The sequence below is a fragment of the Coenobita brevimanus genome, chromosome 49 (genome assembly GCF_032717465.1).
Source record: "Coenobita brevimanus isolate Jiangsu-jjx chromosome 49, ASM3271746v2, whole genome shotgun sequence".
Classification (NCBI taxonomy): domain Eukaryota; kingdom Metazoa; phylum Arthropoda; class Malacostraca; order Decapoda; family Coenobitidae; genus Coenobita; species Coenobita brevimanus.
In genome coordinates, this window is record NC_137002.1 from 2,377,486 (window position 1) to 2,401,505 (window position 24,020).

The 24,020-nt window shown below is 43.8% G+C and overlaps 1 protein-coding gene across 1 annotated transcript in view; it reads left to right on the plus strand.

The window, feature by feature from the left end:
* LOC145399455 (integrin alpha-PS2-like) overlaps positions 1–24,020 on the plus strand; it is a 155,289-nt gene that overhangs the window by 100,942 nt on the left and 30,327 nt on the right. The window contains exons 4-6 of the mRNA XM_080272067.1: positions 6,948–7,071; positions 18,246–18,307; positions 18,738–18,786. Coding sequence (XP_080128193.1) covers positions 6,948–7,071; positions 18,246–18,307; positions 18,738–18,786 — 235 coding nt within the window. The remainder of the gene's footprint in view (positions 1–6,947; positions 7,072–18,245; positions 18,308–18,737; positions 18,787–24,020) is intronic.

A 24,020-nucleotide genomic window follows, 5' to 3' on the forward strand; every position in this document is an offset into this window, starting at 1 on the left:
CTATATTCTTGCCCTTCCTTCCCTCCTTCACATTTCTATATTCTTACCCTTCCTTCCTTCCTTCCCATTTATATATTCTTGCCCTTCCTTCCATTCTTCACATCTCTGTATTCTTGCCCTTCCTTCCTTCCCATTTATATATTCTTGCCCTTCCTTCCAGTTTTCACATCTCTGTATTCTTCCCCTTCCTTCCTTCCCATTTCTATATTCTTGCCCTGCCTTCTTTCCTCCCCCTCCTGCCCATTTCTATATTCTTGCCCTTCTTCCTTCCTTCCTTCTCTTGCTTCACATTTCCACATTATTGCCCTCCTTCCTTCCTTCGCACTTTATACTCTTCCCTCCTTCCTTCCCCTACCACTCGTCAGTTCAGGTCCATATGTTTTCTGAGTAAGCTTCCTTCCCCCATTTCTCTCTCTCTCTCTCTCTCACACACACACACACACACACACCTTATTCCTCCTATCCTTCTCTCATCCTCTTTTTCTCTTCCTTCAATCCCTTCCTGTTTCTCTCCCCATCCATCTCTATTTCTCATATCCTTCCTTCATCCACTTCCTCTTCCTTGGCTCCTTTCCACTGCTCTCTCTCTCTCTCTCTCTACCAGGTAAGGAAGGAAAGAAGAATGATGGTCTGTCAGAAAGGGAGTTTACGAAGGAAGGAAGAGGGAGAGTACGGAAGGAAGGGGGAGAGTATGGAAGGAAAGGAAGGAAGGGGGAGAGTATGGAAAGAAAGAAAGGAAGGGAGGGAGTACGGAAGGAAAGGATGGAAGGGGGAGAGTATGGAAGGAAAGGAAGGAAGGGAGGGAGTACGGAAGGAAAGGATGGAAGGGGGAGAGTATGGAAGGAAAGGAAGGAAGGGGGAGAGTATGGAAGGAAAGGAAGGAAGGGGGAGAGTATGGAAGGAAAGGAAGGGGGAGAGTATGGAAGGAAAGGAAGGAATGGAGAGAGTACGGAAGGATGAAAGGAAGGACGGGAGGAAAGAGGGATGAAAGGAAGGATGGGATAAAGGAGGGATGAAAGGAGGAAAGGGAAATCTGAGTGAGAGAGAGAGAGAGAGAGAGAGAGAGAGAGAGAGGTGGGGAACAATAAAACAATTAGCATAAGGTATAACGAGGCAGGAGTTACGAGCATGCCTGTAAATAAGGTAGTGACACCAACGCCATATTTGATCCAGCTGAGGTGAGATACGGACACGACACACACTTATATGTACGTTCATTCATACATACATACAGTTCACACACACACACACACACACACACACACACACACACACACACAGTACATACATACGCATCTACAAACACATACACATATCCACAAACACACATAATCTTATACGCTGATATTTACTTACACACACACACACACACACACACACACACACACACACACACACACACACACACACACGAGGACAATATACATAAACACACATACACACGATGTCATATAGATACGCTTATTTGCGGATACATACAATTTACACAAACACACCATCTCAGTCTCTCTCTCTCTCTCCGACAATCCTGCATTCAGCTTATTTTCTCAGAGCAAGAACAAAAACAAGAAATAAAAACAAATAAAGAAGCGTGCCTCGTGCAGGTGTTTTTGTTTTTGTTAGTGTCTGTTTGTATCTGCGGGACGGGGTGGAAGGGTGGGAGAGAGTGGGTGTTTGAGTGTAGGTTCCGTACGCTGATGTGGGCGGTAGCTGATATGTAAGGGTGTTAGTATAAGTAGGTGGGTGGGTTGGTGAAGGCGTTGGTGGGTGGAGGTACGTGTGAGGGTGGGACGGGTGGGTGTAAGTGCGGAATACGTAGGTGGGTGGAGGGCGGTGGGTGGCAGCAGTTGGCGTGTGGGGTGGGGTATGGTTTAGAGTCGGTTCGTTTTATCGCATGCTTTCGAGGCGTATATGGGCAGGTGGTGTGTGTGTGTGTGTGTGTGTGTGTGTGTGTGTGTGTGTGTGTGTGTGTGTGTGTGTGTGTGTGTGTGTGTGTGTGTGTGTGTGTGTGTGTGTGTGTGTGTGTGTTTTAGTGAGCAGGAAAGGATGTGTTTGTTGTCACTGCGATCGTTCGTCTACAGCCCCGACAAATCCGGATTCACACGTCGCTTTGAAGCCGAAAACATGCTTGTTGTCCGAACGCTAAGTCCATTATTTTTCTTAACCCTCTGCTTGCGTAGGGTTCATCTGTGCTTAGTTAAATCTCAAGGCATTAACCCGAACTGAGAAGGTAGTACATTTTTTTTCTTTATCCATTCATTGCGAGGACGTCTTTTAATTTATATTACATCCAGACGGTCTTAACACACACACACACACACACACACACAATCTCGTGTTAAATTAGTTAATAAAAGCTATACCTATCTCCTCCAGTTCGGGAAGTCTTTCCTAGTTCAACACAATCGCCTGTAGACTGTAAGTTTAAAATATTAATGACGTCCACGGTCTGTAGGTGTTATGAGAAATGCAGAGGAATAATAATAACAAAACAAAAAAAAACACTAAGAAAAACGAAAATGAGGAAGATTTTTTTTTCTCTTATTTGGGAGGTTGGATATATTAAATTGTTTCCTCAAATTACAGGATGGTAACTCTCTCTCTCTCTCTCTCTCTCTCTCTCTACCCTGGTATTCCCTGCAGACGGCGACAGGATGGCAGAGTACATCAGTCCATCTCAAAATTAAGAAGCTGTCATATCCCGTCAGGATACGCCCGTTTTCTGTTTTTGTTTACATCCGAGCTTCCCTTTTTCTTTGGTCTTATTAAGGGGGGACTGAGGAGGAAGTGGGAGGGGATGATGATTGGGGATGAGGAGGGTTTAATTGCGGTTGATTCTGGTTGAGATTGCTGGCCTGTCCACGGGTCGAGGGAAGAGGATGATGGATGGGGCTGATGGCTGATTGTGTGTGAATATTTGGGTCGGGTTATAATTGGACAGACAAGATGGAGCGTGGAAGGGATAACGAGCTGCTGAATGGAAATTTTATGAGAGAGAGAGAGAGAGAGAGAGAGAGAGAGAGAGAGAGGGAATTTACTGCAGTAGGAAGGACAATGAAGTGTTGCAAACATAAATTTTAGATGAAAGGAACTTTAATTTTTCATGCGCGCGCGCGTATGCGTTTCACAAGAACGTATTGTATATAACATAAATACCGCCTAATTAATAAAAATAATAAAAAAAATGTGAGAAACTAATATGCATGGTCAGCAATATAAAAAGCAATAAATTAAAAATTAACCAAAACATTTATGAAATTAAAGATAATGATATTTCCAAAAACACGAAAATAATTACAATATCCCTTAGTAGAAGAAGGATACGAAAAAATTTAAGTCAATAGCATAAAATACATACATTTATATGGCAAAAAAATCTGAAAAATAAAATATAAAATCACCAGTAAAGAAAAATTAAATCAGACTGCGAGAACCCTAATATTCGCGTCCAAAACGAACCCAAGATAGAGTAACCTTCAATTAAGTTATTTTGGAAGGTGGTGTGTGGTGATTGGTAGAAGGCCAGATGACAGCTTGATATCAGGGGTGTGAGGTGAAGTGTGGTGGGGTGGGGTGAGGGGTGGGGAGGGTGCAAGGTGAGTTGGGTAGAGAGGGTTGGGAAGGTGAGCTGGGTGGAGACGGTTGGGAAGGAGGTGGGTTGAGTGGAGAGGAGTTCGGATGGAACAGATTTGGTTGAATATGGAGGCATGTTTTGAGGTGAGATGCGATGTGTAGGTGTGGAGAGGTGGGGTTGGGCTGTGTTTAGACGGGGTGGTGGTGTGTGGGGATTGGAAATGGATGCTGTGGTGTGGTGTGGTGTAGGTGCTGAGGTAGGGTTGGTTGGGGTGTGCTGAGAAGGATGACGTTAGGTAAGGGTTGTCTGATGGTTAGGTAGGTTAGCAAGGGTGTGGTGGTATGGGCAAGGTGTGGTGGGGTGGTTTGGTGCTAAGTACTGCAGCGTTAAGTTTGGGTTTGGTGGTATGCTGTGAAGGCTGGGTGGAATATGGCGGGGTGATTGAGTGTGGTAGGGTGATGGAGTGAGGTCATTAGAAAAACCAGATGGCAAGTTGATATATATGGGGTGAAGAGAGTTGTGGTGGGGTGGGATGGGGTGAAGGGTGAACTGGAGTGTGTTAGCTGTGGTGGGGTGGAAAGGGGTGGGGTGCTAAGCTGGGGTGTATGAAGGAATGTCAGGGTTCATTTCAGCAGTGAGAAGACATGCTGGGGTGGGATGGAGTGGGGGTATGGGGTAGTATGAATGTAAGGCTGTGTGGCGGTTGATATCAAGGGTGAGGTGAATTGGGCTGGTGGATGTGGTCGTGGGGTGCAGTGAGAGTGTAAGGTTGGAGATGGGGTGGAGTGGGTTGATTGCTAGGGTTGGGGGTGAGACGAAGTGTAGGTTAAATGAGTCTGGTGAGGTTTAATTTGGCTGTATTTTCCAGGGGTAGGTTGGGGTGAGGTGCAGGAAGGTAAGGATGGGTGGCGGGGTGAGGTAGTGAGGTGTGAGGGTATGAGTCAGAATGGGATGGTGTGAGGCAAAGATGGAATGAGGTTGGATAGAGTGCTGTGAGGTGGTGAAGTGGGGTGAGGGTGTGGTTGAGAGAGGCTGTGAAATGTTATATAATAAAGTACTCTAAGGACCTGTTAAATATTCTCAAGCACTACAGATTGACAAGATAAGACGTGACAGGATACCCTAAGAGGTGGTTTAAGCCCTCCAATCCAAAGACGTACTTTATAAATTTAATCTAATATAATAATGTTCTCCATGACCCAGTAAAATGTTCTTAGACGCTGCAGATAAGACAGGATAAGACGTATCATGAAACCTAATAACGTGGCTTAACCCTTCGATCTGTTTATGTATTTTAAACTTTATTACTGTACTCCCACTTGATGTTATTCGTTTTAGGACAATCTTTAGCAAAGTTGATGATGCTTAACACCTCTTCCTTAGCTTTTTTTTTTTTTTTTTTTTTTTAATGGCAGCTTTTTTGCTTGTTTTACGCAGTGTCCACTTTTTCGATAGGGGCTAAGGCGTTGCCCCTGGGGTTGAGGACTTTTTGGTTTAGGTGTGTGGCACTTTATGACCGGACGCCCTTCCCGATGTCTAACAATGACTTCTCGGTGGACTCGAACCTCCGACCCTTCGGTCAAACTGCTTTAACCCACTGAGCCACGGCTGCTACAACCAGCCAGGTGACAGGAGAGCGTTACCTCTCCCAGCAAGGCAGCTTACCCGGGCGCGGCGCGAACACATGACTCCTCGGTCTCGAGTCAGGCGCTCTACCACTGAGCCGTCATGCCCCCTCCTTTCCTTATGCATATTATTTACGCAGCATATGGCGAGCCTGGATGTTTTTATTTAACAAAGAAAAGGACAGTAAGGCGTAATAAACAAGATAAATCACTAAGGAAAAGGTGTTAGGGAGCTTCCTTAACATTAATATCCTTTTATATAGTATTTATGCCTGGTATGGTGAGATTGGAAGGATTCATGCAACACAAAAAAGAACAGTAAGGTGTAATAAACAAAATAAATCGATTAGGAGAAAGCGTTAGGGAATTTCCTTAACCGACGTGAATACCAGTTCAAAAAGTCTCTCTAGACAGGTGAGTAAAATCATTTGGTGGTAGCAATACAATAAAAATGGGTAATCAGAGTGAAGGGGTGAAGCTAGTGTTAAAACAGATGGAGTGAGTTGGAGTGAGATATGGTTAGGCTGTGAGATGAGGAGAGGTGATGTGAAGTAAGATGGAATGAAATGAAGTAAAAATGAGGTAAAATCTAAATAAGTAATGTACAAAGTGAAGTGAACTGAAGTGAAATTTCATTGCGAAGTAAGATCATGAGCGGAAATAAAATGAAGATAGTGAAATGAAGTTAACTACGGTGACACAAGTGAGGTGATGTAAGTGAAAGATGAAGTGAGGTGAGATGATACGCAAGTGAAGTGAGGTGAGACAAGGTATGGTAAGGTACGGTGAGGTAAGGTAAGGTAAGGTAAGGTAAGGTAAGGTGAGATAAGGTAAGGTAAGGTAAGATGAGGTGAGGTAAGGTGAGGTGACACAAGGTAAGGTGAGGTAAGGTGAGGTGACACAAGGTAAGGTGAGGTGAGGTGAGGTGGGGTTAAGTGAGGTGAGGTGATATGATATGCACGAGACTGGATCAGGAGGATGGAGGGGGAGGGGGAGTGAGAACCTGTTTGGAGGAGAGAGATGTCAGGCAACTCTACTAGATGCTTGGAACTGCTTCGTGATTAGTATAAGGTTATCAGCATTGTCATCTTCACCTTCATCATCATCAGCATAATACTCATCATCTCATAATTCATTTTAACTTTTACCTTCACCATCATCATCATCATCATAATCGTCATCATCTCATAATTCAGTTAACTTTCACCTGCTTCTTCATCTTCATCATAACCACGACCACCACCATCCTCATCATCACAATAACCAGTACCACCACCATCCTCATCATCATCGTAACCACTACCACCACCATCCACCTCTTCATCACCATCATCATCATCATCATCATCACCACCACCACCCTCATTACCATCATCACCACTTTCATCACGATCAGAACTGTTTGTTAATTAATACAAAGCTATCATCATTCCCACTGTCACCATCACCATTAATCTCCCCAAACGCGTGACCTGCCCACGAAAAGTTCTCCTTATAATACCAATTCCACAACTGACTCCTGTCCTTCTGTACCAAGTCTTTTATGAACTTGTATTTCTGTATCAATTCCTGTAATAATTCGTGTACTATATCCCTCATGCGTGTACTAATTAGTGTGCTCCTATATCCCCCAAGCGTGTACTAATTCTTAATCCTGTCCCCCAGGCGTGTACAAATTCGTGCTCCTGTCTTCCAAGCGTGTACTAATTCTTGTGGTGTGCTAATTCGTGTGCTCCTCTATCCCCCAGGCGTGTGCTCCGAGGTACGTGTGGTTCAGTGTCAAAAGGAACCGCAGGGAACCCGTGGGCAACTGTTTTATCAGCACTGGCCGGGATTCCAACTCCTTCCAGATGTACTCCCCATGCATGACGCGTGAGTACTGACAAACAACCATCCATACACCCCTTCACTCTTAGTCTTATGGATGTAGTTATCGCCTTACTTTTGCTACCTACAGACGATTTCATGCAGCCCTCTAGAATATTTTCGAAGAGGAGGTGTTAGATGTAGCCCTAACTATACCTTTTACCCTAACATGGCCTAAAATTTCCATCTCTCCATCCTGAAAGCTGAGGTGTAGCAATAGATTAACACTATGATGCTAGTCACCAAAGAAAGTAGGGCTGTAATATTGTCTTCTGTCACTGAGCCACGTGAAGTAAGTTACAAAAGGACAAAAATCTGGGCCATGTTTGTGTAAAAGAAGAAAGGCCCATCACAATTTAGGGACGATTCAAAAGCTATGTAAAATCGTCTGAAGGATGGAATATAAGAGAAAATAAATAACTAGACTGAAGAGGTTAGGGATCCTAGGCCTAAATTAATAGACTTAGGCTCGTATTCTTGTCGGATAAGCTTCCTCACACCTGTTCCTTAGCGATTTATTTTTGGAAATGGGTGGTTAATATCCTTTTGTAAGTTATGTATGTAGAGTATGTCGATTCTGAAAATATTCATGTAACACAGAAGAGGACAGCAAGGTGAAAGAAGATAAATTGCTTACGAAAAGGTGTGAGGGAGCTTAATTAACTAGCAAGAATCGTAATAATGAATTATTTTTTGTAGGAAAGACGAGGACAGATTTCTGAGCCTTGAAAAATTAATACAGATTATTACTTACGAATTTTATGTTCCGTATTCTCATCGGGCAAGGAAGCTTCCTAACACATTTTCCTAAGCGATTTATCTTGCATTATTACACCTTACTGCCCTATTCTGTTACCTGAATCCTTCCACTATCGCCCTACTCTGCACAAATAACGTAAAAAAGGCTATTAACCAGACATACCCAAAAATAAATCGCTAAGGAAGAGGTGCTAGGGCGCCTTCTGAAGCAACGAGAATACGAGTCATGGTATATCCGATTATCTTCATGTATATTACGAGTATATCAGCTACAGTTGCAGTATATTCTGTACTACAACAATGGATGGGGATGGGATTAGATATGGTAATAGACAGATAGATAGATAGATCAGAGAGAGAGAGAGAGAGAGAGAGAGAGAGAGAGAGAGAGAATTCCGAGGTAAAGTGAGATGTAAGACTGTTGGGAGTAGAACGTGAAAGAGGAATTTCACGGGATGGTAAAAAAAAAAAAAAAAAAAAAAAAGGAAATATTTGCTACGCTGTCACGAGAGAGAGAGAGAGAGAGAGAGAGAGAGAGAGAGAGAGAGAGAGAGAGAAATAAAGCCAATATTAACTCAAAAACGAAAACAGTAAATTCCAATAATCCTTTATGAGAGTGTCGGGGTCAAAAAGAGAGATGGTGTGTTGATTTCAATTTGTTTGTTCTGACATTTCCTTCCTGTTTACGTGAAAGGGGGTGAGGGAAAGGGAGTGAGGGAGAGGGCGTAGAGAGGGGGGGTGAGGGAGGAGTGAGCAAAGGTGAGAGAGAGAGGGGGGGGGAGAAGGAGCAGAGATAGAGAGAGAGAGAGAGAGAGTCGAAATCACAACACCCAAACAAAAATCAGAATTTCTACTAATCCTTTATGAGATCGAGATGGTGTGTTTAAATGAGAGAGAGAGACAGAGAGAGAGAGAGATACAGATAGACAGACAGACAGACAGAGACAGAGAGGGAATTAGTAAGAAAATCAAAATCACAACTCACACAAAAATCAGACCTTCTACTAATCCTTTATGAGATCGAGATGGTGTGTTGATTTAAATTTGTTTGTTTTGACGTTCCCTTCCTGTTTACGCGAGAGGGGGTGAGGGAGGGGTGAGGGGAAGGGCAGAGAGGCGACGGGGTGAGGGCAGAGTGGAGAATGGGAGACGGAGAGAGAGAGAGATAGGGTGAAAGATAAAAATAAGTAAGATATAGATGGGTGAGTCGGCGAGGGGGATGAGGAAGGAAGGTAGACAGATAGAGAGACAGATAGATAGATAGGGGAGTGTGGGAGAGGTGAGGTGGAAAAGGGGGTGAGAGAGAAGTGAGAGGTAGAGAGAGAATGAGGATAGACAGACAAGGGTAAGGGAGTGAAAGAAAAAGGAGTGAGAGGGGCGAGTCGGTGAGAAAGGAGTGGGAGGGAAGTGAGGGGGCGACAGAGGGATGAGGAAAGGTAGGGAGAGGTGAGGTAAGAGGAAACATGAGACAGATGAAGAAGGTTTAACATAGACAAACAGATATAGATAGACAGATAGACAGATGGTTGTAAGCAGACAGAAGTGGTTTTAGATAACGATATATAGAACGACAGACAGGCAGACATACAGAAAGACTGACAGAGGAGAGGGAGATAAATGGGGCAAGAGGAAATAGAGATATGGGGAGAAGGAAAAAGAGAGAAGGGGAGGGGAGGAACGAGAAGGAGAGGGGGGGAAAGAGAAAATGGGAAGGGGTAAGGAAGTGAGGAGAGAAGAGGGAATGATGAAGGAAAGAAGGAAGAGGAAAGGTACGGGAAGGGAGGGGTGGGGGAGGAAAGGGAGTGTTAATACCCACTTTATGATAATATTTTAGAACCACATGACGTTATATAATATTAACTCATTATTTCTTCTTTATTTTCACCTTTTCTCCCTTCCCTTCTAACCTTCCTTCTTTCTTTTCTACCTTTCTTTCCTTCCTACCTTCCTTCTTTCTATTTTTTCAAGTTTACTCTTCATTCATTCCTTCATTCTTTTCACTCCTCCTTCGTTTCTTCCTTCTCTCGTTCCTGATATCACCCTATGCTTCCTCCTACCCATTCCTCTCTTTTTCATTCTCTTCCTTACTATCTCCGTTCATCACTTTCTGCCTCCTTCCTACTTTCCTCGTCTCTATCCTCCTATTCCTCTCTTGTCTTCCCTCCATTCTCGGCTGCTTTCTGTTCCTGCACCTCCTTTCACGTCTCGCCCTCTCCTCCTACCTTCCCTCTCTCCTCCCCTATTTATTGCCTTCCTCCAGATTCCTGCCACAAAAACTAATTAACCTTGGACAGCTCCCCTATCATCCTTCCATCTTACCTTCCCTCCGCCCCCTCCCTCCCCCCCCTCTCTCTCTCTCGTCGTAGAAAAGTGAGTGCAGTAAAACCCAGACAAAAGATCATAGTCTGTGATTCACAGAAGAGTTAATCTAATCTAGAACTATATCTTACTCCAGTCAGACCACATTCAGAGTACACGGTGCAGTTCTGGTCACCTTACTACAGGATGGGTATCAGTTCACTGTCCAGAAATAATTAGAATGATGATACGCGGAACTGTAAATCTAGCTTATATAAAACAAGACTCAACAATTAAAAGTGCAAAGCTTTAATGAATGAAGGGAATATACAAAAGAAATAATGATACAATTACTGATAATGAGTTAGGTCAGAACGAGCTCAACTGATAAGCCCAGGGGTTAAAGAGATAAATTTCACCTTAGGACTGCCGTAAGCAATGGGTTAGTAATAGCGAAGTGCGCAAGTGGAATTAGCTACATAAATGCATACTTGTTAATATCTCCGCTGAAAGATTGATGAATATACCTGATAAATACCTGATAAACACCTGGGTAATAAAGGCTGCGTATAGGATGTCAAGGTGTAGTAAATGTCAGGTAAATTGATTGTTGTTGGCGCAAAAAAAGGCCTGCAATATATTATACCTGTTGATTACTTCTCGCACTCTGAAATTAGCCTCTCTCCCTCTCTCTCTAAGCGCTTTCATACCTTTCTCTTCTCCCTGCCTACCTACTTAACTACCTTCATACCTACCTACCTATTACCTACTCTTTCTTTCCTCCTTTCCTTTTTCTCTCGCTCTTCTTCCTCCTCATTTTCTGTGCCTCTTCCTCCTCTCTTCCTATTCTTCCTCACTCCTCCCCCTCCTCCCTCTGTCCCTTCGCCTCCTCTTCTCTCCCCCTATAATAATGAAGTTTTTATTGGGAGTTTATGAGTGATAAAGGTGAAATGATATTTTAATAATATGGAGGGAGGGGGAGAGAGAGAGAGAGAGAGAGAGAGAGAGAGAGAGAGAGAGAGAGAGAGAGAGAGAGAGAGAGAGAGAGGTGAAATGGATTAAGTAAGGAAGAAAGGATTAGTAAAAAGTGGAGGGAGGGAAGGTAGCTGAAAGTCTCTCTCTCTCTCTCTCTCTCTCTCCTTCCTTCCTTCCTTTAACTGCATACCTTTCCTTCCCCCCCCCTCTCTCTCTCTCCTTTAACTGCATACCTTTCCTCCTTCCCTCCCCTCCCTCTGCTCCTTCCTACATTTTATTCTTCTTTCTTTCCATTTCCTTAATTCCTTTCTTCCCTCTTTCTCCTCCTCTCTTTCAACTGCTTCCATCTCCTTCCCCCCAACCTTATTTCTTACCATTACTTCTTCTCTCACGCCTTTATTTTTATTCATCATTCTGTTGGCTGGTTCTTTCCGTAACTCCATCTCTTCCTTTACTTTTTCTCTTCCCTGCCTCCTTCCTCATCATTCTTTCCTTCCTTCCATCTCCTCCTTTACTTTTCCTCTCCCCTTCTTCTTTCCTCTTGCTTCGTCCTTCCTCTCCCTCATTCTTTCCTTCCTTTGCTTTTCCTCTCCCCTGCTTCCTTCCTCCTCCTTCGTTCTTCCTCTCTCTCATTGTTTCCTTCCTTCCATTTCTTCCTGTTCCTTCGCCTTTCCTCTTCCCTACTTCCTACCTTTCCCTTCTTCCTTCCTCTCCCTCCTTCCCCTCTTCCTTCAGCACCTCCCCATTCCATATGTTTGTTTACTCTGGCACGGAGACGGAGACAGTGACAGGGAGGGAGGGAGGGGAGAGGAGGGAGAGACGAGGAAATGGAATGGGAGTAAATAAATAAAGGAAAGGAAAATGGGGAGGAAGGGAGGAAGGATGGATGTGGAAAGAGTAATTAAGGGTAGGAAGTGGGAGAGGGGGAAAGGAAACTAGAGGAAACAAAGGGAAAAAGAAGGAAGGAAAGAAAGAAGGAAGGAAGGAAGGAAGGAAAGGATGGGAAACAAAGAGGAAGGAAGATAGGGAAGAAAGAACGTGGGAATGGGGGAGAGAGAGAGAGAGAGAGAGAGAGAGAGAGAGAGAGAGAGAGAGAGAGAGAGAGAATAAATAAATAAAAGGAAAATATGGAGAAGGCAAAAAGGAATGATGTGGAAAGAAAAAATAAAGCCAGGAAGAGGGAGGCGGGGAAAGGAAAGTGAAGTAAATAAATAAAGAAACGAAAGAAGGAAAGAAAAGAAGGAAGGAAGGATGGATGAAAGGAGACAGAGAGGAAAGAAGGATGGAAGGAAACAGGGAGGAAAGAAGGATGGAAGGACACAGGGAGGAAAGAAGGATGGCAGGACACAGGGAGGAAAGAAGGATGGAAGGACACAGGGAGGAAAGAAGGATGGAAGGAAAGGATGAAGTGGAAACAAATGAATGAATGAGAGAAAAGAGGGATGGAAGGAAGGGAAGTGAAAAGCTGATTTAAGAGATATATAGACTCGAAGGGAGTATAGAAGGAAGGAATGAGGGAGAAAAGCGAAATGGATAGGGACATGGGAGAGCAGGAGACGGAAAGGAAAATATAAAGGAAGGGAGAAAGGATGAGTGACAGGGAGAGAGACAGGAAGGAAGGGAAATGAAAGGAAGGAAGGGGAGAGATGGATCAAAAAAGGAGGGAGGAACAATGACAGGGAAGGAAGGAAGATATAAAAGAGTATAAGGAAGGAAAGGAACTGGAGAGAATTATAAAATGAGCAAGAGAGATAGGTGAAAATGGAAGGATGGAAGAAAGGATACGTTTATGTGAAGCTACGGAACGTGGTGAATGTTTCTGGCGTATCCGATAGAGCCAGGATTCCGGGGGCTTGAATGATGAGTGAATGGAAGCGTGGCCCATTGGATCGGGCAAATTTGGGCTGTCTGGACATTGCTACTCCTCTCCCTGCCCTAGGGTGGGAAAGGAGGTCCCGATGATTATGATGATGATGATGAATGATGATGGAAGAACGAGAGAGAGAGTGGAGGAAGGGACGAGGGGAAATGGGAGAAAAATGAATAAATAAAGGAGAGGAAGAAGGAAGGAAGGAGGGAAAAGAAAGAAAATGAGAGCATGAAAAGAGAAATTAAGTGGTCAGGTAAGTTAAGGAGGTAGATTAGTAGGTAGGTAGGTAGGTAGGTAGCAGGTAGGTAGGTAGGTAGTAGGTAGGTAGGTAGGTAGGTAGTAGGTAGGTAGTAGGTAGGTAGGTAGGTAGGCAAGAAGGTATGTATGTATGTATGTAGGTAAGGTAAGGGGAAGGGAGGGTGCGAAGGAAAGAAGGAAGATAAAGGAAGGAAAAGCTGATACGGAGAGAAGGGAGAGAGGGAGCGAAGGAGGGAAGGTAAGAAGGATGGAAAAAGGGGGACGGATAATTAATGGGCGATGATAAGTAAATAATGGCAGTGATTTATATGACGATAATGACAGTGATGATGACGATGAGGGTGAAGATTACCACGACAAAGATAATGGGGTGGGGTGTCGTGGGATGGGGGAGGGGTCGTTGCTGAACAGGGACGGGAAATACATGGATTCTCTCTCTCTCTCTCTCTCTCTCTCTCTCAGTCACTATTTCGTATTTCTGTAATTGTACTTCCGTAACTGTCAATCAGTATGGTAGGGAAGTAAATAGGTAATAATAATAATAATAATAATAACAATATAATTATCTATATTGCCAGACGCCTCAATCCCGCAAGGGGTGGCCACAAACAAATCGTCTCCATGTAGCCCGGTCCCCCGCCGTTTCACTGCCCTTCCCCCAGCTCACACTCACTTCTCATATACCTCTCCAGTCCATCCCTCCATCTCATCCTCGGCCTCCCCTTCCGTCTTCCCCCTCCACCTCACTCGCATACACTCTTCTTGTCTCTCGCTCTCCATCCTCTCCACAAGGCCAAACCACCTCAGTGTGTTCCTCCTAACGCTTCCTATCACATCCACATTCACACCACAACGCTCCTTCACTTCCTCAGTTGTCAGTCTGTCTCTCCACGTGACTCCACAGGCTCCTCTTAAATAACTCATTTCCACTGCTCTCACTCATGACTTGTGTCCTTCCAACAAGGTCCAAGCTTCACTTCCATACGTTAGAGTTGGCATCACAATACTGTCATGTATTAACTTTTTCACCTCCATGCTCACTTCCCTGTTTCTTATCACTGCTTTCAAGGAACCAACAACCTTTTTTCTTGGTACCCTTTCAAGCACTTCACCCTCCAAACTTCCATCCTTACTCATCACACTACCCAAGTACTTAAATGCACTCACATTTTCCATTTCCTCATCATCCTGCCTCACTGTACATTCACTGACTTCATTTCTCTCGAAGACCATAACTTTACTCTTCCCTACATTCACCTTTAGATTCCGTTTCTTACACTCCCAAACTCATCCACCAAGCCTTGCAGTTCCCCTTCGTCTTCACTTAACAATGCATTATCATCTGCAAACAACAGTACAGGAAGTTTCCAAACGCTACCCTCTCTCATTAGGGTCACTCCAACATCCACTGCCCTACCTTGTATCTCTTTTATAACCCCATCCATATACAGACTGAACAACCATGAATACAACACATCCCTGTTTCAATCCAACATTCAGATAGAAAAATTCACACAGTTCACTACTCACACGCACAGCAACCTTAGCACCCTCATACATACTCTTCACGGCATTCAACAACTTCCCATATCCCCCGTACAGTCTTAATATTTTTCACATTCCTCGTCTATCCACTGTCATATGCTTTCTCCAAATCCATTAAGGCCGCATTCAACTTCTTTCCCTTCTCTAGACACTTTTCCACTAACGACCTATGGATGAATATCTGATCTACACAAACTCTTCCCTTCCTAACGCCTTCCTCTTCTTTTCCAACTAATTCCTCTGCTATTTCCCTAACTCTATCAATACCGTAAGTATCCTACCATAAACTCTGCCTATACACTAAAAACACAAATGCCCCTATGATTACCACACACTTCTTTTTCACCTTTTCCTTTGTACAAGGCAATAATTAATCCTGACTTCCAATCCACCAGAACCTCCCAGGCCAATCTGCACATCTTCCACATCCATTCTACTGTACTACTATCTCTCCCCCATGCTTCAGCATTTCACCACACACTCCATCAACTCCTGAGGCTTTCCTCATTTTGACTTTCTTCACTGCTTCCACTACTTCCATCCTACCGATCTCTTCCTCCCTTCTCACCACCCTCCTACTCCTAGTCATTCCCCAGCCACTTATACTCGCACTACCTTCATTCTCAATGTTTAACAGTTCCTTAAAGAGTTCTCTCCATTTGCACACTCTTCTCCCTTCTCCAAATCAGTCTACTATTTTCATCTTTCACTACCCTACTAACTTCTCTATCACCCTGCTTAACTCTCTTTACCTCCTTCTAGAACATTTTTTAATTTCCCCCCCCACTTTACACAAATTCCTTCCAAATTCCTCATCCACTCTCTTCTTACTAATCTTTTCACCTCTCTTCCACTCTACATATAACTCTCTTCCGTCTCTCAACTTCCTCCATGCCTCTGCTTCCCATCCACTCACTATATGCTTCCTTCTTCTGCGTCATATCTTGCCTCACCTTTTCATTCCACCATGGTGTTCCTTGCACCTCCTTTCGTCTTCTCTTCACCCCACACACAACCTCATAATAATAATAATAATAATAATAATAATAATAATAATAAGGTAATGAGTGATAGATATGATAGTGAAGACGATGACTAAAGTGATGGTAGTGACAAAAAAATGATAATGGTGGTGGCAATGATGAAAATGAAAGTGACGAACTCGGTGACTGAGCGGCTACAGCCATACAAAGACAAGCAAACTATAGACTTAGACATTCAATGGACAGAGACACAGAAAGACAATCCACAGAAACAGAGGCAATGCATATAGACTGAAAGACAATGCATAAAGACAAAGACCATCTACAGACACAGAAAGACAATCCAGAGACACAAAGACAATTCACAGAGACAGAAAGACAGACCACAGAGAGACAATCCAGACCTAAAAAGACAATCCACACACACAAACAGACAATCCAATGACCTAGACAGACAAACCAGAGACCTATACAATCAATCCACAGAGACCACGAAAAACAAGCCACACAGACCTTGACAAACAATGGATAAAGCACCAGACAAACAATCCCTTGAGAGTTACACCTACAATGCACAGAACCCTTGATAACCTATTCCTTTGGGCTCAATTAACAGTGATGGTGGGAGGGCAGCGAGTCGCCATCTCTCACCACAACCAGATCAAGGACTCCGCCAACGTCATAGGTTCCGTTTTCGTTTCATGTTTCGATGTTTCAATGTTTCGATGTTTTGGTGTCGCACTGTTTTCGTATTTTGCTGTTTCGCAATTTGGTGTTTCGGTATGGCGCTGTTGTGCAGTTTCACTATTATTTTGATTTTTAAATTCTGATGGTTTAATGTTTTGCTGTTTCGATGTTCCGTTGCTTCGATGTTTTAATGTTCCACTCCATAATCATGCTTCGCCAGTATCCCCGTTTTGAGTTGTTCACCAGAAAGTACCACTGGGGACCTTAATACAAATCTGATTGTTGCAAAGCGTATTCTAGAAGACTGAGACGTTGAAAAGTGTCTGAACTAATGACCCCCGGTGAGTCATTAGGTGTTGGTCAACCCTTGTTCTTTTTTGATTCACTAATTCTTCAGTCCTTCGCATCTTCCTTATTGCTCTTTCGATGTTTTGGTGTTTGGGGAGATGGTTAGCACATCCACCTCACGACTAAAAGCACTCAAGCTCCCCTTTGAGGTCGATCTGACAGAAGGCGGATTCTTAAGTTTGTTTCTCCTTGTCCCATAATAACCTAGCAGTAAAATTAGAGACCTGGATGTAGACTACTGTTTTTTTCTTTCTTTCTTAAGCGTAGGACACCTCTGAATTAGGAAATATACCGCTACACCATTGTCACAAAGGCTCCTGGTACAATCTAAAGTAAAATCCATCTGACATTACCTCATACAGAATACCAGAGTTGACCCTACCATGAGAGGAATTCACTGTTAGTGAATTTATTACCATTTTCAAACTTCTAGACTCTGACTAAAAAATAAATAAATCCTCTGGTATCAGCTAGAATAAAATACTACTTAAGACGCGCCCACGACAGGGTTAATGTGATCTGCCTCATATCACCCAATCACAGGTCAGTATTACTGGTTGGGGAACAGATTGTTTTGCTACGTTAAAATAAACTGACTATTGTCACCATGCCTGTTGTTGTTGTTGGTGGTGGTGGTACAGTATATTATTGTTGGTAGTAGTGTAGGCGCAGACGTGAAAGCTGGAAAATGACAGAAACCGTAGCTGTAATATATATAAACGTGTTTTATATATAAAAAACTGAACGGACTAAGAAGGCGCAGGTGTGAGGAAGTTCCCAGTTAAGAAAGTCTGTTATGAACATTATACTCGCAAGTGGTTAGCCTGCATGCCACGTTACAGAGCACACAGACAGAAATTAACGCATTGACTACCTCTCCTGCAAGTGTAAGATATGGGCTACAAAATAAAAGCTTTTTTACAAATACCAGGTAAACCGGAAAAGAAAAAAACTGAAAAAAAAAAAGGCTTTATGGGGTGCCAAGCAAATTTAGTCTGCATTTTATGTATATGTATGTATTTAAAATAATTTTTTTCCTTATTTATTTAGTTTATCTGTTTTTATAAATATTTATGTCATTTACCGTGACAACCCTAGTGCTAAGTGACTTTCTAAGAGTTAAATAACACCGTTTCATGTTAGCTAAAATAAACGGCAAAGTTCTTAATTACCAGCAGCAACTCCAGTATTATTATTTATATATTCACATCGATATGTCTCTTAATATACACACTGATGTGACCCACAATAAAATAAAAACTCATAGCAGCTAATGGATTGTGATAAAAAAAAAAACACGTAAATATAAATAGTGAAAGAAAGTAAGAAGAAAAAATAAGAAAGACACAATGAAGGAAGGAAAAAATAAAAAAAAACTACACAAAATAAGGGCTTACAGTGCCAGTTATATAATCTGTAATTCACTTATAACCAGCTAATTCTTCTCTTTCCTACAGGTGCGTGGGGCTATCACCGCCAAGGGTCGTGTCAGGCGGGCTTCGGAACCACACTCACTCAGGTACGGTTACACAGAGCACACAGATCTTACGGTCCCTACGAGGCAGTTCGGCTTGAAAAATGAGCCACATCTACACTAACTAACATACAAAGCTCAGTAATAAATCATCCCTGGCAATTTATTATACTTATTCGTTATCATTATCTTATTATGCTCCTTCTACCGCTTTTATATCCACACAGGCTCAATCCTTACCATACAAGATGATACTGAAGTGTAAGGGGCAGGATAAATTGCTAAAGGAAAAGTGTTGGGAAATTTTCAGAGCTGCTTATAATGCGACACTGACAGTAATATGTACATTCATGTAAAACTGCATGAGAGAGAGAGAGAGAGAGAGAGAGAGAGAGAGAGAGAGAGAGAAACGATACGCAGTTCCCTAACCACTTCCCTCCCTATTCTCTAATGTCTCTGTCCTTCCCACCTACAGGATGGCCATCGTCTCTACGTGGGGGCGGTGGGAAGCTACTACTGGCAGGGTAAGTACCAGGATACGTAGATTACACAGACCTTGCGATCCAAAGAGGTGGTTATAGGACTTAATTAATGATGGTTTAGTCTAGATATATTCAGAAAAAAAAAATGGTGGTGTGTGTGTGTGTGTGTGTGTGTGTGTGTGTGTGTGTGTGTGTGTGTGTGTGTGAGAGAGAGAGAGAGAGAGGGTGGGGGGAATACAAATCTGACAATGTGCAGTTTCCTACTTCTCTATATAATGGAGAGAGAGAGAGAGAGAGAGAGAGACAGAGAGAGATCCCCTATTAGGACAAATGCAATATCACGCCAAATTTAACCCCCCACCCCACTTAACAAAATTACGGTTGGGTCGGTGTTAGTTAGTGTCTGTTTGTCTGTCTGGTTTCTGTTAGCTGAGAGAGAGAGAGAGAGAGAGAGAGAGAGAGAGAGAGAGGGAGAGGGAGAGAGAGAGAGAGAGAGAGAGAGAGAGAGATGCACTGGGACACGTTCAGCACAAGTCTTTCTCAGTGCCAGACATAATGTAGGTGACAGTGGGAATGGAAGGGAGGAAGGAGAAGTCAGGAGGGGAAGGGAGGAAGGAGAAGTAAGGAGGGGAAGGGAGGAGGGAGGGAGGGAGGGAGGAGGAAGGAGTGAGAAAAAAGTAGGGAGACAGGAGAAAAGTAGGGACAGGGATGGAGGGAGGGAGAAAAATAGGGAGAGGCAGGGAGGGAGGAGAAAAGGGAGAGGGTGGGAGAGTACAAAGGCACGCAAAAAGCAACAGATCCGTTGGTCCTTTCGTGGCTGTTTGGTAAAGGGAGGTTATAAAGTAACTAACAAAAAATTTTCTATCAGTAAAAACCAAAGACAGAAAAGCAGGAATACTCCCCCCCCCCTCCACCAACGGGAGGAGGAGGAGGGAGGAAGTGGAGGGAGGGGGAGAAGGAGGGAGAAAGAGAAATGAAACTGCAAAATCCTGTTCACACTAAGATCGCAGTAGGATATATGTGACGCTAATTGTCGGATCGTGTGTATAGATCAGGATAAAAACTGGAGGAACATCTCGTGGACTCGTTCCAGGCAAGGGCGGTCTTCTAAGGTTTGTATTCTCCTTGACACCTCTTCCTTAGCGGTTTATTTTTGCATATGGGTGGCTAATATCCTTCTGTACGTTATTTCACCAGGTCACTTTCCATGCAAGGGGAGGTATTCTAAGGTTCAGATTCTCCCTAACACCTCTTCCTTAGCGATTAATTTTTGCGATATAGGTGGTTAATGTCCTTTTGTACGTTATTTATGGAGAGTACGGCGATACTGCAAGGATTTACATAACACGGAAGAGGACAGTCTGGCGTAACAGGGAAAATAAGTCGCATCGGAAAAGGTGTTAGGGAGCCTCCTTAACCAACAAGAATACGGGCCTAAGAGGCTTTGGAAATTTCGGAACACCTTTTCCTAGACAATTTATTCTACGCATTACACCTTAATATCCTCTTGTATCGATACTAAAATGGTATAAATAACATGCACGAGAATGTAAAGGTGTAATACGAAGATAAATCGCTAAGGAAGAGGCGCAACGAAGAATACCATGCCACACAGAACATGCCAAAAATGACAGGGTGTTCTAAGCAAAATAAATCGCTGCGGAAGAGGCACTACGAGGCTTCCCATGCTAACCAGTATAAGGGACAATGGGTGAGCCGGTGGTGTAGTGGTTAGCACGTCCAGCTCGCAACTGGAAAGACCCGAGTCCGAACCTCGACCCGATGAAACTTTCGGTCAAAGTTAGAGTCTCCCTTCATTCCTGTTCACCCGGCAGCACAATCGAGGACCTGGATGTAACAAGAATACCGCGGGTCGTGTTCTAGGGGAAGGTTGGGACTTAGAACAAACTTATCATCTGCTTTACTGCCCCCCGTACACTGAATTGGCATGTTTTTGTTGTTGTTGTTTTTTTTCCTTTTTTTAAGATGACAACGAGAAACGGAACTGCTAAACTTACGGTCATATCCCAAGTGGCACTGTAAACTTTGTAGAACTTTAATCTTGTTTTTGTTTTATCCCTGTTATACGCAGATCTTGGTAATCTTACTCCTTGATCATTTACTTTCTACAAACACACACACACGGGGAGGGAGGAGCGTGTACCGATGACAGTTTGCATCAGGAACGTACTATAGTAGCCGCAGCGAGAAATGAACGCTGTGGTGGGGCAGGCGGGATGACCTGGGATTCCCCCACTGTTGCCATATTCACATGTCACCGACCATAGAGGTAGGATGTCACCGACCATCGGCCACCGCTGCAGCCCCGCTCCATGATCCTTACCCTGTGTCTCTGGCTTTCTCTTTCTCTCTCGGTTTCTATATAAACTGGTGTATTTCCGAAACTAATTATGAAATTATTATGACTTTTGTTCCACACCACCACTGAGGTAAAAATCAAGGAGAGTTTTCTGTATAAAGGTTTCCCCCCCCCTTGTCTGAGGGCAGGTCAGTTCTGGCGAGTGTATAATTATAGGTCAGGCGGAGGTATCGGCAAGGCCGCACTCCCCCGCTCATATGCCACATTTAGGAGGGGGGGGGGAACCTTTATACAGAAAACTCTCCTTGATTTTTACCTCAGTGGTGGTGTGGAACAAAAGTCATAATAATTTCATAATTAGTTTCGGAAATACACCAGTTTATATAGAAACCGAGAGAGAAAGAGAAAGCCAGAGACACAGGGTAAGGATCATGGAGCGGGGCTGCAGCGGTGGCCGATGGTCGGTGACATCCTACCTCTATGGTCGATGACATGTGAATATGGCAACAGTGGGGGAATCCCAGGTCATCCCGCCTGCCCCACCACAGCGTTCATTTCTCGCTGCGGCTACTATAGTGCATGCGAGAAAATGCCGCAATATGTAAAGAGCCGCAATATGTAGAGTTAAGAATAAGTCGCTACAGAAAAGGCACTACGAATTCCATGCCACCCAAAGGAAGGTCATGTAAGGCAATAAAATGAGGGTCTCTCTCTCTCTTTCTCTCTCTCTCTCTTTATTTCGACTTACACAATCGAACTATTTACGTCAGAATATGTTTCATTCAAGTGTCACAGTGGAAGTGCGCAAGGGGGACCTGGGGTGTGGAGCGAGGGGGAGGAAGAAAGATAAGATGAAATGGAAGGGGCTAGTTTTTTTTTTTATTATTATTATCTTCTACGACAATGTTACGTAAACAGATAAACATATATCTCTAAACTCTAAAGGATAAAGATGCGTAAAAAAAAATTTCACCCTACTCTTAATAATGTTTGCAATTTTTCGATATCTCTCATTCATTACTATCAAATACGTTTGTTCCCTACCATATTCTGTGGTATGATTCCCGATTTCAGTCAAGTTTAACCACATGATTTTAGGCAGTCCTCAAGTCACGGATGTTTTCAAATAATTACAACTTTTCCCATAAACTGGAAGTGTAAACAGGTGGAAACCAGCAACAGCCTTTACAGATACACTACAAATGGAAAGGTAAGACATTTTTTTCTGTAATTAGCCCGGCCTTAACAGAAGTACTATAAAATAAAGGCGACATATATCGAAGACTAAATGTATACAGCAATGCCACTTGTGAGATCTGTAATATTCTCCATGCAAACATACTTCTATCTTACCCTAGTATGTACACCACTTTCCAAATACTTCTATACTGTACTCCCCACACTGCTACATACTTATCTCCTAATTTTGCACACTGAATCAACCCACTTACTTCGACGTTCTCCATACATACTTAAATCCGTCTGACAGAATCCTTCCACTCATTTTCCGTACAAGGAGTTGGTTCTTTGAGTAACGTTAGTGTAATGAGAGGGTGGGAGACGAGGGGGAGAGAGGGTATGTACGAGGGGAGAGAGGAGGTGAAGAGGTGAGGGGAGGTTAGAGGTGAGGGGAGGATGGAGGAGGTATATGTAAGGGAAAAGGAATGGGGAGGGTGGGGAGGAAGGGGGTTGGGAGAAACGTAAGGGAGGGGAGTGAGGAGGTAAATAGGAGAGGGGGTTGTGAGGTGTGGAGAGAGGGGGGATGAGAAGGAAAAGATGAGGGGAAGGGAGAGAAAAAGTAAGGGGAACACGGAGGGAAAGCGGGCAAAAAGGTGAGAGAGAGAGAGAGAGAGAGAGAGAGAGAGAGAGGTGAGGGTCAAGGGGTCAAAGGTCAACACTAAGTGGGATGTTTGTTTTCCCTAAGAGATTTCTGCCCCCTCACCTCTCAAAGGGGGGAGGGATGAGAGACAGGGAGGGAGATAGGGAAGAAGGAAGGTGGGACGAGGAAGGGAGGTGGGGAGAACTGTGTAAGGAAGAGGGAGGGAGGAGAAGCGGAGAAAGGGGTAGAGAGTGTGAGAGGTGATAGGGAGTATGGGAAGAATGTGATGGAGGTAGATCGGAGGGAATGTGTGTGTGTGTGTGTGTGTGTGTGTGTGTGTGTGTGTGTGTGTGTGTGTGTGTGTGTGTGTGTGTGTGTGTGTGAGAGAGAGAGAGAGAGAGAGAGGTGGTAAAGAAAGGAAGAATGTGGGACAGACGAGGAAGAAAGCAAGGAAGAGAAGGAAGGGAAGGAGGTGGTGACGGAGAAAGGGAGATGAAAATGAAAAGGAGGGTGTGCAGGTGGATGGGAAAGAGAGGCGAGGTTGGGAGAGGAGGAGGAGGGGATATATGGTGAGGGAGAGAGGGGAGGGGAAAAAATGAGAGAAGAGATGGGGGGCTAAGGAAGGGAAGGGATGTAAGAGAGAGGGAGGGAGAATGACTGGGGAGGAGGAAGAGAGGATTGAGAATGAAGGGAAAAGGGTGAGACGGGAATATGAAGAGAGAGAGGGAATGAAGAATTAAGTGGATGGGGTAGGTGGTAAGGAAAAGGCCCAAGAGAATGAGGGAGAAATGAAGAAAGGAGAGTAAGGATGGACAGAAGGAAGGAAGGAAGGGAGATGGAAAAAGGAGGGAAGGATGGAGGGAGGGAGATGGGAGAGGAACAACACAGGTGGCAATATGAGTAGGCCTGGGCAGCAAACCATTGTAAATATTATGACAGTATAGCACGGGGGCACCACTGGTTTAGGCCTACGCTGCCTGCCATGAGGGGTAAACAACACAGGTGGATGACGTGGGGGGTGGGGGGTGACGCTGGTGGTAGCAAAAATAAAATAACATGAATAAAATAAACTAATCAAATGAAGTAAAATACCTGTCGTGTAGAAAGTGAATAAACGCTTCTCCTCTCCTCCTTACT